We start from the raw sequence: 17372 nt of genomic DNA, 5'->3' as shown, positions 1-17372 counted from the left end.
ACAACAACAACAACAACAACAACAACAACAACAACTCAAGCATCTTTGGTTTGGTTTTACTTAAATACACCTCCTCAAACAAGGTGGGGCTTACATGCATTATCTATCATGCTCTTCATTGACTCTGGTCTTGACCATATTAAGAAGTAACAGAATGTCCTTTGGAAGAGATCAATTCTCCCCTAAGTAATGCTATTTTTGTTTCTGCACACACAGACAAATAGTCAAACCTATGTGAGCACATATTCATCACGTCACAGGCCTTTACATAGAGTAAACTGCATGTTTACCCCTCAGACATAACTGTGGTATAAATCAACAAAGTTTTCATCGATTACTCCTGATTAACTTGATAAAAAATATACTACATATTCCCTCCTCTGTGACTTTCTATAGTCACAAATTAACATATTTAAGCATGTACGTGCTCCTGGTTTGGTCTTGTTTTTGGTTGTCACAGTTATGTAGATTGCATTAAACAAAATATTCATCCTAATTTTAAGAGTTCTTGCTTGTAGTGTAGATGTCTTCAACCCAGATGCTTTATGCATCGTAGAGGATCACCCTTTGGGGAGAGGTTAACCAGCACTTACACCCAGGGCGTGGTTCTTCATATCTTCTTATATATTCATTGAAGGAATCAATTTCCTCCCAAGTTGGTCTTTCTGTCCATTCAGGGTAGCTGCCATTGTATTGGGCCATTCACATCAATCAAAGTCATCTACTTTACTGTTGCTCGAATCCAAGATGATTTTACCAATGGTAACACACAACAGAATCTTATTCCTTCCACAATGTTGTTATCCAGATATTATATTAATTTTAGTTAATTGTGCACCCCATTTCTTTTGGCAATCAGGTCATGTTAATTTTTAGTCACCACCATATATTCTTTTCCATTCTTCATTATTATTAAAATGTACATGAGTTCAATAACAGCATAAACAAAAATAATTTTCCAATAGTAATTCTTCATCCTGCAAACAATCCCAGGTTTGCTTAATACTTCGTTAATAATTTAGGCACTTCTTTGTATGTAACGGTTCTCAAAGCTTTACCTCCAAAATCAATCTATAATTGGTCTTCTACACAGGGTGTGATCCCTGATAACACAGTGATAGAATGCTTGTTATTCATCGCTGTGATAAAATATTTTAATAAAGCGGTTATTAAGACACTGTCAGGTTGAGTGGAACTCACAACTTCTGGCAGGTTTCTTCTAGACCTCCCTTTTGATGCTTCTTTCCTTAAAGCATCCATCCACTTCCTTAAACCCAGTTCACCCTTCTTGGGCATGTTTCCAGGGCGGTGGCGCCCTGTCTTAGGCAGCTCTCATTTTGCAATTGGAGAGTCTTTACCCGTCATTGGGTCGTCACCTCTTGCCACTGGAGAATTTTACCCATTATTGGGTCATCATCACTTGTCTCTGGTCTCGGTACCGCTCAGTCTTATTATCCAATCTTTAATAATTTGGTATCTGGAAACAAACATTTTCCCTTGCTTCAGGGAGCATCACCTGAGAACCATCACAGCCAATGGAGCCATCTACAACTGCTCAAACATTGAGACAGTCCAAAACATGGTTAAATTCACAAAGCATTATTCACAGTTCAACAATCTATTGAAATTGTCCAAATGAAAAGTAAAATGCAACAATTGAACTCATTTACAGTTCACTAATTTCCATTCAAGTTGTTATATTTTCTCATTTAGCAAAGGTCATAAAAGACTTTGTCTCTTGGTGAAGACTATCCATCAGAACAAATCAAAATACAGGATCGCCTCTGTCAAGCTTCTAAGATGCTTAATTTAAATCATCACTTAATTTAATAATTTCTAGGTAGTTTTAGAACCTACATTTATTCTTCCAGATGTACACTCAACCAAATCTCTTATCTTTAGTATGAGATTCAAATTGCCCTCTGAAAACAACAAATCTTTAATCATGATGAGGAAAGCTGTTTGAACCTTTCCTTCATATTACTGTATCTAACATTATTGTCAAATCACATCATTTTCCATGTAAAAGAAAATAAAATCAAAAGAAAATAAAACAAATTAGTGATATGGTTCTAGCCCACTTAAAAACTTAAACTGAGAGCGAGAGGGAAAGAATTTTGAGAGAGAGATTGCACTCCTTCACACTGTTGTTACAGTTATTCCTTTTTTTTTCTTAGAAAATCACAATAACACATTTGTAATTCTACAACAGTGAGAATAGTGATAAATGTAATTTAATAAAATGATATAATCAAATATATTTTATTATATTATCTGCTTTCAACCTTTGCCATTGTAAACCATCTTCAAGAAAACTTCTAGAATTTCTACTTCTCTTATCCCTTCCCTCCTCGCGCAATAAAATTAATGCGCATTTGTATTCAGACCATTGAGAAATTTAAGTTTTCATTTAAAACTCTCTTATGATTACTTTCTCCCTTTTCTTACTCTTTCTCAGGAGAAGGAATTTTCATTATGTCAAATAAACCAACATAAATCACCTTTTTAAATTAACAGAAAATAAATTGAAGATTTTAAACAAAATAAAATAGTAAAGTGGCACAATGGAAGTTCAGACATATATCTTGTGTTTTGCAATAATTGATCAGTGAAATACATTATGTCCTTTGAATTTCTTACTAGTCTCATTTTTATATCCTAATGTTATCATCCTTTAATAATATGATTTTTCAGCTATTATCGTCTAATACTTATCAGCATTTCATGATCAATTATTCAGTTAAATAACAGAGACAGATGTCACTGTTCATAAACTGTATACCTCTTAAATTGTATTTTCATGGATTTAACTCAAAATAAAAATAGCTTACTAGAGATAGACACTTAATTAACACCTTGTAGTACTGATTAATCTTTTTCTTTAAAGTGAGGGTAGTCTTTGGAAAATTTAGGGGAGTAAACAATCCAATATGTTACTCTTACTTTGCCATTAAGTTTTTATATTTAACCTTCATATCAACAAATTCGCAATTAGATGCTGGATTGAAATTTAGACCCTCAGAACAATTTCGACATGGATATTACACCCATGGATGGCATTTGGAGAATCAAACATCCAATTAGTTATATATGACTGAAATCAACTTATCAAGAGAAATTTGAATCCACAATTGAAATATCAATTTAGTAATGATTACCAGCAGTCATGATAGTAAGAGGGCCAATCAAATAACAGCCCACATACTGTATTTCTCAGACTTTTTCTTTTCTCCGGACTGTCTCCTGTAACATAAGCTTCTTCAATAAATCATCTGGCCCAGCAATGTTGATAGACTGGTTCCAGAATGAGTTATTGAAATGACTTACACAATGCTGACAACAGAGAGAGTAAAACATGGTTAGCATCAATTTCACACAGAATATACACATTACATCAAATTATTTATGATATTCAATTTAATCCTAATGTTTCTCTATGGGTTTCACCTAATACCAATCTCCAATTTTTCCTTAGCATTATCAATATTTTGTCAATCAAATACACCACATATTGGGACTTATTTTAATTCTATCTGTCATGACTGGTCATATACCAAACCCAAGAAAAAACTTATCTAAGCAAATTTGAAACGTAGAGAACATGAAATGATTTAAATTATTCTTAAATTTATTTTCTTTAATTCTAGTCTCAGTGACAACTTTCAGTGTACCCATGATCAACCAATGCCTACACTGTATATATAAAACAAGAAATAAAAGAAAAATGTCTAATCTCAAAAGAAATCAAAGAAAAATGTCTAATCTCAAAAGAATCTGCTATCTCTTTTGTCTAAATTTGGGGGCCCCCTGTGTTTGACTAGAGACATTATGAGAGACACCATGAGAGACACCAGGTTGAACCCCTCCTGCTCTTTCTCCTTACAGAGTGCAGGATCGGTTTCTATTAAGAGCACTTAGGTTTCACTCAATCTCTCCAGTCAGACATTCCTAGCAAAAATAATAAACACTATCTGTTTTATTTTTGTTGGTTGATCAAGTTTACACCAATAAAGTTGCACACACATGTACATTGTTCTCCAGACATATTTAAACACATCAAAAATAAAACATATAATCATGGGTTTATATACATTTATATAACATTTATATATCAAGACATTATAGTTTAATTTAATAATGTTAAAAATGTTATTCTCTCATATTGGACTAGACAGAACATAAAACAGACACGAATGAAATTTTCATTTGATTTACTTTTCATATTCCAATTTCAAAATCCTTCTTTTAATCTCCCTTTCCCATTTTCTGTGGCTTTGATAACTACTGGCCACACTACAGTGAAATGACATCCACATTCTATCCAAAGTATTTGGAGCTGACCTTTGGGAGCTGACCTTTGGGAGCTGACCTTTGGGGTCACATAGGGAGGTATTTTTAAAAAGAACCCTGTCCTTTTACCCTCCTCTGCATCTCTCAGCTTTTCTCTGCCCTGTCTCATATTCCTCAGTGAATTTTAAATTTTCTGGATATAGCTCTTACTTTATTCTTTTTATTTTTCCTGTTCTTAGTTTTTACTCTTATCTTTTTTATTTATTTTTTTACATTTTAATCTAAATGTCTTTCTAAATCATTTTCCTTATCTTCTTCTAATATATGAATTATTATACCCCATACATGAATACATTTCCTATATGTTTGTCAATTTTTAGGATCGGTTTTCATCTAGATTTTAGTTCTTATTTCTCCACTTGTTCCTTCTTCATTTTTACTTGGCATATAAAAATGAAAAATTATTTTAGCACCATTAATTTAGATAAATCAATACATCTAGAGAATAAATTAATCTTTTATTTTTTAAATGTATTTCTTTCTACACTAATCTTCAACGGCAATATTTTGAAACAATTTTCCCAATTTCTTTCACCTTTACTTTTTAATACACAAAGTTCATTCACGTCACTTTATTATTTATTTATTTTGCTTTCTCATTTCTTTGAGATGTTACACAGTGGACTTCTAGATTTTACGCTTTCCACTGGAGTTTTACCTTATGTAATATAACAACACTTATCTTAAATACAACCTTTGTTTAAATTCCAATTACTTAGTTGACTTCAGTTTAATGCAATACACTGGACTTAAAGCTTTAATTCTTATTCTCTTTATTTATTATTTTATTTTTCTCCTAACTATTTTTGATTTTTTAAACTGATTTTAATTACTTTACAGTTGTTTCATTTTTTTTAATTTCAATTTCAAATGTTTTATTGTTACTTGTCCCTGTGCTTTAAAGGTTAAACTTTAAGCACAGATATCTTTTGACTTCTCTGTATGAAGTTCACTTCTCTTCTGTGACTGAGTAGTTCAGAGCCCTGTCATATTTTTCAGCTGCTAGTCTAAAAAAACCTCACAAGCTAAGAGTTAACTTTCTGTCTACGCAGCAAAGCTGAGTCTCTCTAACTTGGTCACACACCCTACAATATCTCTTGAATGTATAGATTATCTGCATGAAGTCAAATACATTTCTATGCTACAGTCTAGTTTAGGAGTTATGTTCTAGCCCATTCCAATCAACAGCTGCTAGACTAAGAACAGCCAAGACTAAATGTTTTCCAGCCAGTTGTAAGTTAACTTTTTGACTTCTTTTTTCCTAATTTTGTTTTACATCTATATTAAATGTATATTTCTATCTATATATCTTTATCATTGGTTTTATCTCCACTTCACAACCAGAATATTTATTAGGTGCCTTTTCTTCCTGTTATATCAGCTCTTCTCTGCCTCCATATATTGATGGAAGGTTGAAAATAGCCCAAATATATTTTCTCTGCTGTAAATTGCATATATACACCTTACCATTTATGCAGCACAGGCTGATATTTTGGAACATTTTTAGTTTTCTATATTTTAACAAAGTTAATTATTCCAAAGTTTCTCAAGACAGGCTTTCAGTCCAATCTTTGTACTGGGCTTATGTCTGTACTCAGTCATACACGTCCATACACACTTGCTCTTTACACACTTTCAAACACAAATACAGATACTCTCACAAACCACAGAAATGACCACACTTTTTACAAACACAAGGCCTTTATAAACACAGAGCTCACAATAACACAAAATAATTCTAGAACGCAACTATTCTACCACTCCTCTTGAGTGACCCGTTCCTACAGGTTTTATACACACAAACACACACTCCTCTTGAGTGACCCGTTCCTACAGGTTTTATACACACAAACACACACACTCCTCTTGAGTGACCCGTTCCTACAGGTTTTATACACACAAACACACACTCCTCTTGAGTGACCCGTTCCTACAGGTTTTATACACACAAACACACACTCCTCTTGAGTGACCCGTTCCTACAGGTTTTATACACACAAACACACACACTCCTCTTGAGTGACCCGTTCCTACAGGTTTTATACACACAAACACACACTCCTCTTGAGTGACCCGTTCCTACAGGTTTTATACACACAAACACACACTCCTCTTGAGTGACCCGTTCCTACAGGTTTTATACACACAAACACACACTCCTCTTGAGTGACCCGTTCCTACAGGTTTTATACACACAAACACACACTCCTCTTGAGTGACCCGTTCCTACAGGTTTTATACACACACACTCCTCTTGAGTGACCCGTTCCTACAGGTTTTATACACACACACTCCTCTTGAGTGACCCGTTCCTACAGGTTTTATACACACACACTCCTCTTGAGTGACCCGTTCCTACAGGTTTTATACACACAAAACAATTAACAAAAATTTACAGATGATTGCATGCAATTATTTCTTCTGGAATCAAAACCCTTTATTTATTCTTATTTTCCTTTTTTTATTGGTTTAGAAGAGCTTTTTGAGCGTTCTTACCACCACAGGCTGAACTGGCAAGTAACACAAACGTTTATAAGCAAAATATGCTTACCTCCTAATGGTGGCCACCGTGTTTGTGTTCAGCCTTCCCAGCCAGCCTGTGATGTAAAGACTCTGCTCTCTTCTGTCCCTGTTCGGAGCCAATTGTAGTAGTTTTTCATGCCAATTTTGTGAAAAATCACTCAGCATCTTTGGGGTTTTGATTTCAGAAGAATAGACTTTATTATCACACAATAAAGCCGAGTTGCCTACGGTGAAACCACAGTACCAACAACAACTACAACAACAACAACAACAACAACAACAACAACAACTCAAGCATCTTTGGTTTGGTTTTACTTAAATACACCTCCTCAAACAAGGTGGGGCTTACATGCATTATCTATCATGCTCTTCATTGACTCTGGTCTTGACCATATTAAGAAGTAACAGAATGTCCTTTGGAAGAGATCAATTCTCCCCCCTAAGTAATGCTATTTTTGTTTCTGCACACACAGACAAATAGTCAAACCTATGTGAGCACATATTCATCACGTCACAGGCCTTTACATAGAGTAAACTGCATGTTTACCCCTCAGACATAACTGTGGTATAAATCAACAAAGTTTTCATCGATTACTCCTGATTAACTTGATAAAAAATATACTACAATAGCTGCTAAAAAATTTGTACATTGTTTTAAAAGAGAGCCAAAAACATATTTTGTTGCAGTGTATAATGCAAATTTCTGTTCACTTCAATCCATCTTTAACTCACTAAAAACCATAAGAAATATGATAATAAATACACAGTGAAGTCGTGAGCCAATACATTATAATCAAGCTGCAGCAAGGGTGCACGCTCGAGGGACAAATGTCCCCGCAACAGAGTGTGCATCAGCTGGGTGCAGTTTCAATCTCTCCCCCTTAGATCAGGACATTCACGCAACTCATAGAAAGTCGCTGACCGTACAGAAAAATGCCAGTTTTGGAGTTTGTAGTTATTTACATTATCTGCTTCCATATTATTTGAACTTTAATAAAGCTATAACGCATTAAATATAACTGCATTTAAGATGTAATGTCAGGGTGTTTCCTTTAAAGACGCTCGACAGGCAAGTTTTGCTTCAGGTGGAGCTCCAGCTCCACTTATTCCACAATGAGAGTGCTTCTGTATTTACTTACTTTGTATTTTTGCATTATAATTCCCTCATACTTTGCATCACCTGAAGCTGTTTGGAAGGTTTAGAGTGCATCTGGACTGTGAGCTGTGTAATTCTTCCTCTCCTCAGTCAGGTGCGAACTGTTGTGCTGCTCTAATCATTAGAGTTTCTTATGATCTCATGTTACATTAAATGAGATGAAACGACGTTTTATTGTCGACGTTGTCGATAATGTAGACTAATTGTTTCAGCCCTATGACAAATGAAATGTTTAATTTCAAACGGCACATAATAATAATGAGTCAAGATACGTTTTTAGATTTTAAGTTTTATAATGTGTGTGCTGTTTTGTACGGAAGCCCTGAACTGCAAGGTGAAAAAATAAATAAATAGGGCTTAAATTTTTTGAAGAGAGAAAAAAAAAAAAGATTTTAAGAGAATTTTTATTTTTTTAATTTTGTACAGAAGCCCTGAACCGCAAAAAAAAAAAAAAAAAAAAAAACATTTGAAGGGAGAATAAAATGTAAGATTTAGGCTCAGGAAGGAACTGATTTTTTCCAGCTTGCGGTTCATGGCTTCTGTATTTTTGAATGTTTCTATCATTTCTATGTTTATTTAAACACAGCCCAAACAACAACATTGGCTTAACCAATAACATGAATTTGGGAACTATGTGTAGGCTAATGGAAGATGTTGAGAGTCTTCTGGAAACCTGTTTGAAAAACAATAATTATTTTAAATTCCATTTGGTAGCATCTGCAGAAGATACACAGCTTACCTTTCAATTTTAGTGTTGCCCTATACAAGATCCTTTCCCATAAAGAATGTTCTGCTATCATCTGTGGTAGTGGTAACAAAGTGGTTGAAGATCTTGGCTTGCCACCTAAAGGTACTTTTGTCAAACTCATCCCCAGGTTGCTTCAGAGAGATTGTCTCTTTAGAAAGTATTCAGGAGACCACTTTGGACAAAGTATGTCTGCTTAATGAAAAAGTCTCTCCACTGCTGTGCCCTATAGTGGAGGCCAACCATATAGATTGTACTTTCACTCAAGGTTCTGTCTGCCATTACTCACTGATGAATCAGTTTTGCAGATTTCTTGGAAAGCTAGCTCATGTTGTTCTGCTTAAAGGTTTTATAACGTCCTCAACTAATAGGTTTGTCACTGATCTCCAGTTTCACTTGCTTTGATCCAGTGAGCTAGAGTAGTAAATTTAGAATTGTCTCATAGCTCAGTCATATTTCACAGCTGAGATCCAAGAGCTTTTCAAATGAACTGCCCAGCGGCACAATTCTGAAACCATCAATAGGTTGAAATTGATCACAGTTTTAGTCTAAAACGGTCTCAACACATAGTCAAAGGGATAGTTCACCCAAATAATTTAAAATGTTTCATCAGTTACTCACCCTCAGGTCATTTCAAACCTGTATGAACTTTTTCTTCTGTGGAACACAAATGGAGATGTAAGACATAGAATGTTCAGTCTCAGTCATGGCATCTTTTTCCCAGACAATAAAAGTGAATGGTGACTGATGCCAACATTCTACCTACATTCTTTTGTGTTCTACTTTTTGTTGAACATCTATTTTTTCTATGACTACTTTTTGTTGAAGTGGTATTAGAGGTAGATGGATACCTCAGTTTTACCAATTAATCGGTGCCGATAGTTGCTTGTTGTAACAATCCCTATCGTTAAAAATCTATTGCGTTAGTTGCCGATAGTTTTCATAATTTCATAATTTCAAGAGATGAGTCCTGGTGTGTTTTGGGCTTGAATATACTTAAAAGTCCCACGTTATGCACCAAATCTTTTTCTGGTTATTTTGGGGATTTTGGTTGAACAATAAACTGCATCTGGGATTTTTTTCATGTAGTACTCTTTGTCTGTGCCCATCATAGTAAGGAAAGTATAAAATTATTTTTTTGGAAATTATATAAATCAATTTAATATACTATCATCTGATTAATTGGTTATCGGCCTTTCCCACCACCTTAGTTATCTTAATCGGCAAAATCCACTGTTGGTCGACCTCTAACTGCTATTGAGTGTTGCTGATGTTCCTTCTCCTCCATGCAGGTATGTGAACCAGAGAATCCCTGCATGGACAAGACCGACAACTGTCACAGGTCTGCTGAGTGCATCTATCTCGGCCACTTCAGTGACCCCATGTATAAATGCGAGTGCAAAATCGGCTATGCTGGGGATGGCCTCATTTGTGGTGAGGACTCCGACCTTGATGGCTGGCCCAATCAGAACCTGGTGTGTGGAGCTAACCAATCCTATCAATGCAAGAAGGTAACTGAAGTCCTTTCTTGTCTCCAAGTCTTGGCTACAAGAAAACAAATATGATAACTTGTGAAAATCCCTTTGCTTGTGCAGGACAATTGTCCTAACCTTCCAAACTCAGGGCAAGAGGACTTTGATAAAGACGGTGAAGGAGATGCCTGTGACAAAGACGATGATAATGATGGAATCTTGGATGAGGGGGTAGGCAAACTCTTTAAAGGGATAGTTAATCCAAAATATTAAAATTCATGTTGTTCCAAACCCATATGACTTTCTTTTTTCTGTAAACATAACATAAAAAAAAATGTTAGGCAGAAGGTTAGGAACTGACATCCTCAGTTGTATGGAAAAGAGATGTAATAAAGTGAATGATGAATGAGGCTAACATTCAACTTAACATCTCATGTTTTTTTTTAAAGAAAGTTTAAAGTGTTTGGAACAACGTGAGGTCAAGTAAATGATGAAAATGTTTTAAAGCTAAATATTCCTTTAATTCTATTGTTTAAATAAAAATCAGCAATTACACAAAGGTCATATACTGTATCTCCTAATTTATTTATTTATTTGTGCTCCAGGACAACTGTCCTCTACTGTATAATCCCAGGCAATTTGACTACGATAAAGACATTGTTGGTGATCGTTGTGATAATTGCCCATATGAGCACAATCCCGCTCAAATCGATACAGATGGTAATGGCGAGGGTGATGCCTGCTCTGCAGACATTGATGGAGATGGTGAGAAACTGCCAGCTGTGTTTCCTTAACAACTACCAAATAAACAATACTAATTTTAAGTTAGTACACCTGGCAAGCTTAGGTTCCAATAGTTGATCCCAGTGGTCGACCGATACACGTTTTTTAATGGCTGATGTCCATACAGAAAATGCCAAAAACTAATATAATGCACAAATATATACACCGATCAGCCAGAACATTCAAACCACCTCCCTAATATTGTGTTGGTCCCCCTCATGCCGCCAAAACAGCTCCAACCCACATCTCAGAATAGCATTCTGGAGATATATTCAGCAGTTACAGAAATACTCAAACCAGCCCATCTGGCACCAACAATCATGCCATGCTCAGATTTTATGCACTGCACTGCTACCACATGATTGGTTGATTTGATAATCACATGGATTTTGTTTGTGCCAGACGGGCTGGTTTGAGTATTTCTGTAACTGCTGATTTTCTGGGATTTACACACACAACAGTCTCTAGAATTTATGCAGAATGGTGCCAAAAACAAAAAACATCCAGTGAGCGGCAGTTCTGTGGATAGAAATGCCTTGAAGAGAGAGATCAACAGAGAATGGCCAGACTGGTTCGAACTGTCAAAGTCTACAGTAACTCAGATAGCCCCTCTGTACAATTGTGGAGAAGGATATCATCTCAGAATGCTATTCTGAGATGCGGGTTGGCGCTGTTTTGGCGGCACGAGGGTGACCTACACAATATTAGGCAGATGGTTTTAATGTTGTGGCTGATCGGTGTATATGTTTTATAGACTAATAACATTTAATTTTAGTGATTGGAATGTACACATTGGTTGTATACATACTATGTACATATCAAAATTCCAGAATATTAGCTGATTTATCATACTACTAACAGGCTTCTTTAACTGTGTAATGGGAACAACACTCTGTTTGGTTGTCCTGCAGAGGTTCTGAATGAGCAAGATAACTGCCCATACATGTACAACAGTGACCAGAAGGACACAGATATGGATGGAGTGGGTGACCAGTGTGATAACTGCCCTATGCTTCACAACCCTGACCAGGTACAACACACACTCCAAAAGCACAGGTGTACACAAATAGGAGGGATGATTCATAGCCTCTAGATAAGTTGTTCTCATCTGGTTTTGCTTCAGGACACATATTTTACATTGGACATTGAGTGGTGACATCATACAAAAATACACAAGTATGGCCTAAAAAAATCATACATTTAAATGTTTTAATATTACCATGAACGGCTTAGGCCCAACCATATGCTAAATTATAATTATGATGTTTTTAACATGACGTATGTAGTGTAGTCATAGTCATTCTTTTTTTGATTGCATAGTTTTTGAGGATGGGGGCATGCCATGAAAACAATCTGTGCTGGCATCTGACTAATTTGTATAGCTTCTACCAAGTGACAAATGAATTTCGATTTTACACCAAAATACTAAAGATTTTGATCGGATGCATTGTTTGACATCTACAACGAAAATACTCCCTTTTAGACTATTGAGCCAATAAACCTATTTATTTTGCTATTGTATTTATTTTCTTGCTGTCCATCCACAACCATATCAGAAAACTCCTGCGAACAGTTTCCGGTCACGACCAAGTTGAACAACTACTATACATGATTCATATTGGTAATTATAAGAATGACACTACAGCACTTTAAAGGGTAACTAAACACCTGCTCAGAGTCTGACTCCACCCACTAGAAATATTTGAAAATGCAGGAAAAGTGGGCAGACCCCGGCGGGGATAGAGGGAACGAACCGAGTGCGGGGCTGAGCGGAGGGGGGCACCTGAGACTCGTAGTGACGGATTAATTGACAGCTGCTGTCAGACTCTATGTTATTATTATTCCTCACACGGTCGCAAGACGACGTACATGAATCTGGCGTGGTGAGCTGGAACCTGCTTACTTCAGCTGTCACCGCTTACGTCACGAAGTACCGCAACAGCCAATAGGAAAATTCAACTGCAGTAGCCACCGTTCAACCTGAAGAGGGCAGCACTCAGACGTTTTTACACCATATATTGTAGAATTAAAACACTTTATACACAAATGTCAAAAAAATTACTTGAATCAATGACCAGTACTAATAAAGCCCCATGCTTACAGATCATTAACTAAAAAAAGTTGGTTTAGGGTTTAGTTACCCTTTAACTGAGAATTTGCACTTTTTGACAGTCTGACTCTGATAATGACCGGGTTGGTGACCAGTGTGACAACAATCAAGACATCGATGAGGACGGTCACCAGAACAACCTGGATAACTGTCCCTACATTCCCAATGCCAACCAGGCTGACCATGACAAAGACGGGAAAGGAGATGCTTGTGATTATGATGATGATAATGATGGAATCCCTGATGATAAGGACAACTGCAGACTGGTGCCTAACAAAGATCAACTAGACTCTGATGGTAAATGATAGTATTGCTTGGATTATACAGTAGTTGCATGTAAATTAAAATACTGTAAATAGAAGAGATTTTCTCTTGCTACAAATTGTGGAAAGAAAGTTTACACAAACGTACGCTCCCAATAACAGTTATAGAAATGCCGGGACTTCAGATCAGGGCAGGAACTTTACATATAATTGCTCCCCATTCTGTTTTCTCACAGAAGGCTTAAAATGGGAATTTCTTTCAGGCCTGCGACAGCATGCCTAACTTTACATCTGTAAAGTTTCATGGAGCCAGAGCAATCATCTTCAATCCATTCATGTTTTTACAAGTTCAATATACTATGCCACAGTTTTCCCTTTTGCATCATGTGCGATTTAAACATGTTTTGAGCTTGAAAATCAATTTTAGTGTAACCAGGGTCAGAGTTGTTGATCTCACCCTCTTGTGAGCTCACCATTCGCAGGTAGTTACTGAAGGGTGCCTGTGATTACCTCTGTGACATTTTGCAAGGGCTACCTGAATTTTTTCCTGCTGGTTGGAAAATGGAAACAGGTTACAATACAGGTACAGTTAAGAGGTCGGTGTTGTTAGATAGTAACATACTTTTCTCACCTCATTAGATTTTGTTTATTTGAGAGAGTCAAGATGGTTCCAAGGAGAGAAAAGAAACTGGAAGAGTCTTGCAAGAGTTGGCCTATGTGCAAAAGCCTACTTGACATTGCCATCATATTTTAGTGCTAGAGTCTGGTTTTATTAGATTTCACAATTGAAGCCAGTCACATGTTCATGTAAATGACATCTGAGATTGCTTGTTGTGCTTGGAGGAGAGAACTGGGATGCTAGGCAGAGTTTTCATCCATACTTCCATCAGATACAGTATTGAATAGTAATGTATTACTCACAAAAGCAAACAAGTACCAAGTGTTTTTGGTTTGGTGCAGATCTCCTACCAATGATAAGAAAATTCTGGAGGGAAGATTTAACCTCAGCATATCTCACTGATTCAATGTGAAATCAAAATTAGCGCTATTTATTTCTTAATATATTTTAAAGGGATAGTTCACTCAAAAATGTAACTTCTCTTATCATTTATTTACCCTCATGTCATCCCAGATGTGTATGACTTTCTCTCTTCAGCAGAACACAAATTAAGATTTTTTGAAAAATATCTCAGCTTTGTAGGTCCATACAATGCAAGTGAATGGTGATCGGAAATTTGAAGCTCCAAAAATCTCATAAAGGAAAAATAAAAGTAATCCATATGACTCCAGTGTTTAAATCCCAATCTTTAGAAGCATATAGTTGGTGTGGATGAGAAACAGAACAATATTTAAGTCTTTTTTTACTCTAAATCTCCATTTTAACTTTCACTTTTAGATGTGAAAGTGAAGCTAAACAGGCACCACATGTGACTTTCAGACATAAAAATGAAAGGGAATGGAGATTTAGAGTAAGAAAAGGACTTCAATTTTCAATTACTGGAGTCATATGGATTACTTTTATGTTTCCTTAATGTGATTTTTGGAGCTAAAAAAGTCTGATCATTATTCACTTGCATTGTATGGACCTACAGAGCTGAGATATTCTTCAAGAAATCTTTGTTTATGTTCTGCTGAAGAAAGAAAGTCATTCACATCTGGGATGGCATGAAGGTGAGTAAAGCCTGGTATACACTGTACGATTTTTGCCATGATTCTGCCATCTGAGACAATTTCGAGAATCCTTTAGGATTTCTGTCATCGCAGGGCAAAATCGGCAATCTAACAACATTCAGTGTGACTTGTTCACAGACAGCCGATTAATAGCCTTTGCGATGATCTTCAGCCTCCAAAGAAGTTCTGGCAGTTTCAGGAATTTAGCATCGCAGCCGTATAGTGTGACTGCTATTACGACGGCCAGATGAGATATTCCGCTTCTCTCTCGCACCCCAATTCACTTGGAAAGAAACCTGCTCTGTGTTTGTACCACCATAGCAACATTTGTGCCTAGTTATCACTCTCCTCAAGCACATTCAATGTTTTTTCTTCTTCACATTTTATATAAAAAGTTTTAATAAATAAATAAGCAGAAAATACTTGGAGAAAAGTGTAACAAGTGAGCAATATGAAAGCATTATTCACTGAATTAAATAAATACAGAGCTTAGGCTACAAAACGAAAATACATATTTACAACGTTATTTTAATGACTATTTTACTTTTAATAAATTCACTTTAAATGTCTGTAAACTTCTTTAGTTAATATTCACACCACTCCAATTTTATTTATAAATAAATTAATAAAATAAAATAAAATAAAAAGACAATTTTCTGGTATTTATGGGACATTTTAATCCAAATCAGCAAATACAGTTGGATACAACTATAGAAATCTACGTCATGTCTGTGCATCATCCATAGGGAATTTGCAAACGTAATATATTATCAGTAAATATGAATTTTCAAAATTTTGCATGGCTGATAGGTTACTAATCTAAAAGAGGAGAAAGACGTACTATAACCCTTCTTTTTTGTTTTCTCCAATGTGAACGGAGAAGTTTGTAATTTTTCAGGCCACAAGTCTTTTTATTTCCGCAATGAATATTTGCTTGTGGTAGATAATTATTACTCCCGCACTCACGTTCATTCTCAACATATGTAATTCTTAATCCGTAACGTTTGTTTGTTTGTTTGTTTGTTTTATTTTTTTGAAAGGGGACAGTGTACATTAATCAACATTGAAACAATGTAAATGTACCCGAGTTAGCTCAGAAGTGCTAATTCTAACGTGAGTCACGGTCACTGATCGGGACGATTGGGACAACTAGTCGGCTACGATCTGTATCGTGCAGTCTGACATATTGTCACACAGTGCGTCATGGCGATATAAATGCGTTCATATCATCCAGTCTGAAAAGCAACTATCTTAAAGGACTTTCCAAAATCGTACAGTTTATGATGAGTGAATTTTCATTTTTAGGTAAAATATCCCTTTAATTATCTTATTGTGCATTATTAATGAGTTCACTTAATTACTAAGCCTTCAACAATTAATTATATGAAAAATAAGATTTAAAAAAAAAAATTATTATTTAATTAATCATGCCGCTGACCTGTACGTAAATTCCATAAGAAATATCTCTACCATCAGATCAATGGTAGCAATTTGGTTGATGTGATGCAACCAAAGTGAGGTGCTCCAAAAACATCTGATGCATGAGTTCAGAGACCAACAATTAAACATAGAGCAGAGGAAAGTGAATTTAAAGCCACTTTTGTATTGTCTAAATGCTTTACTTGTCTATATTTATATGTATACGATGTAATGTATTTTAATTATCTGAATTGTAATATTTATTCTATTTTATATTAATAATTCTTTTAATTTATTATATTCTAAATTACCTTTATTTGGGGCCTTTCTCAATAAATATTGTAATGCGGTTACATAATCGGCACATAATATAACATTTACCATTTTAATAGTTTGTGTAACGTAGGCGAAGAGACGATGATGTGTGATAAACCCTTGTGCAGTTTTATTTAAAAACGTGATATCCAGAAACCCTAAATACAAACGTGAACAAATACAAAAACATGAACAACTTGACTTGACTTGACTTGAACCAACATTACACAAACAAACAATACCTGACCATGGACAATGGGAAACATGAGGCTTAAATACATGGACAAGGGTAACAAGACAAACAAGTTAACCAATGACAAGACAGAACTGATAACAAGGTAACTAGACAATAAACCAATGAAAACAAGACACTTGAACATGGAGGGAAACATGGAATCACATGACCAGGGGACCACATGACATGAAATACATGAACAAACACATTAAACATTACAGATTGACAGCCCTAGTAATTACAAATAGAAAAAATAAATCTTCACATTACCAGATGGAAAAACTTGCTGCGCCTCTGACATGACTTTCATTTTCAGCTTTACTTTTAAAC

At 35.6% G+C, this 17372-nt stretch overlaps 1 protein-coding gene across 3 annotated transcripts in view; it reads left to right on the top strand.

The window, feature by feature from the left end:
* Nucleotides 1-17372, top strand: part of thbs2a (thrombospondin 2a) — a 37582-nt gene that overhangs the window by 16113 nt on the left and 4097 nt on the right. For all 3 annotated transcript variants that reach the window (XM_052089874.1, XM_052089873.1, XM_052089875.1), the window contains 5 exons: nt 10067-10285; nt 10370-10477; nt 10852-11011; nt 11941-12059; nt 13202-13436. In XM_052089874.1, the coding sequence (XP_051945834.1) occupies nt 10067-10285; nt 10370-10477; nt 10852-11011; nt 11941-12059; nt 13202-13436 (841 nt within the window). The remainder of the gene's footprint in view (nt 1-10066; nt 10286-10369; nt 10478-10851; nt 11012-11940; nt 12060-13201; nt 13437-17372) is intronic.

Source organism: Xyrauchen texanus, chromosome 24 (assembly GCF_025860055.1).
Source record: "Xyrauchen texanus isolate HMW12.3.18 chromosome 24, RBS_HiC_50CHRs, whole genome shotgun sequence".
In the NCBI taxonomy this organism is placed as follows: domain Eukaryota; kingdom Metazoa; phylum Chordata; class Actinopteri; order Cypriniformes; family Catostomidae; genus Xyrauchen; species Xyrauchen texanus.
This window is presented reverse-complemented; position numbering and strand designations above follow the sequence as displayed.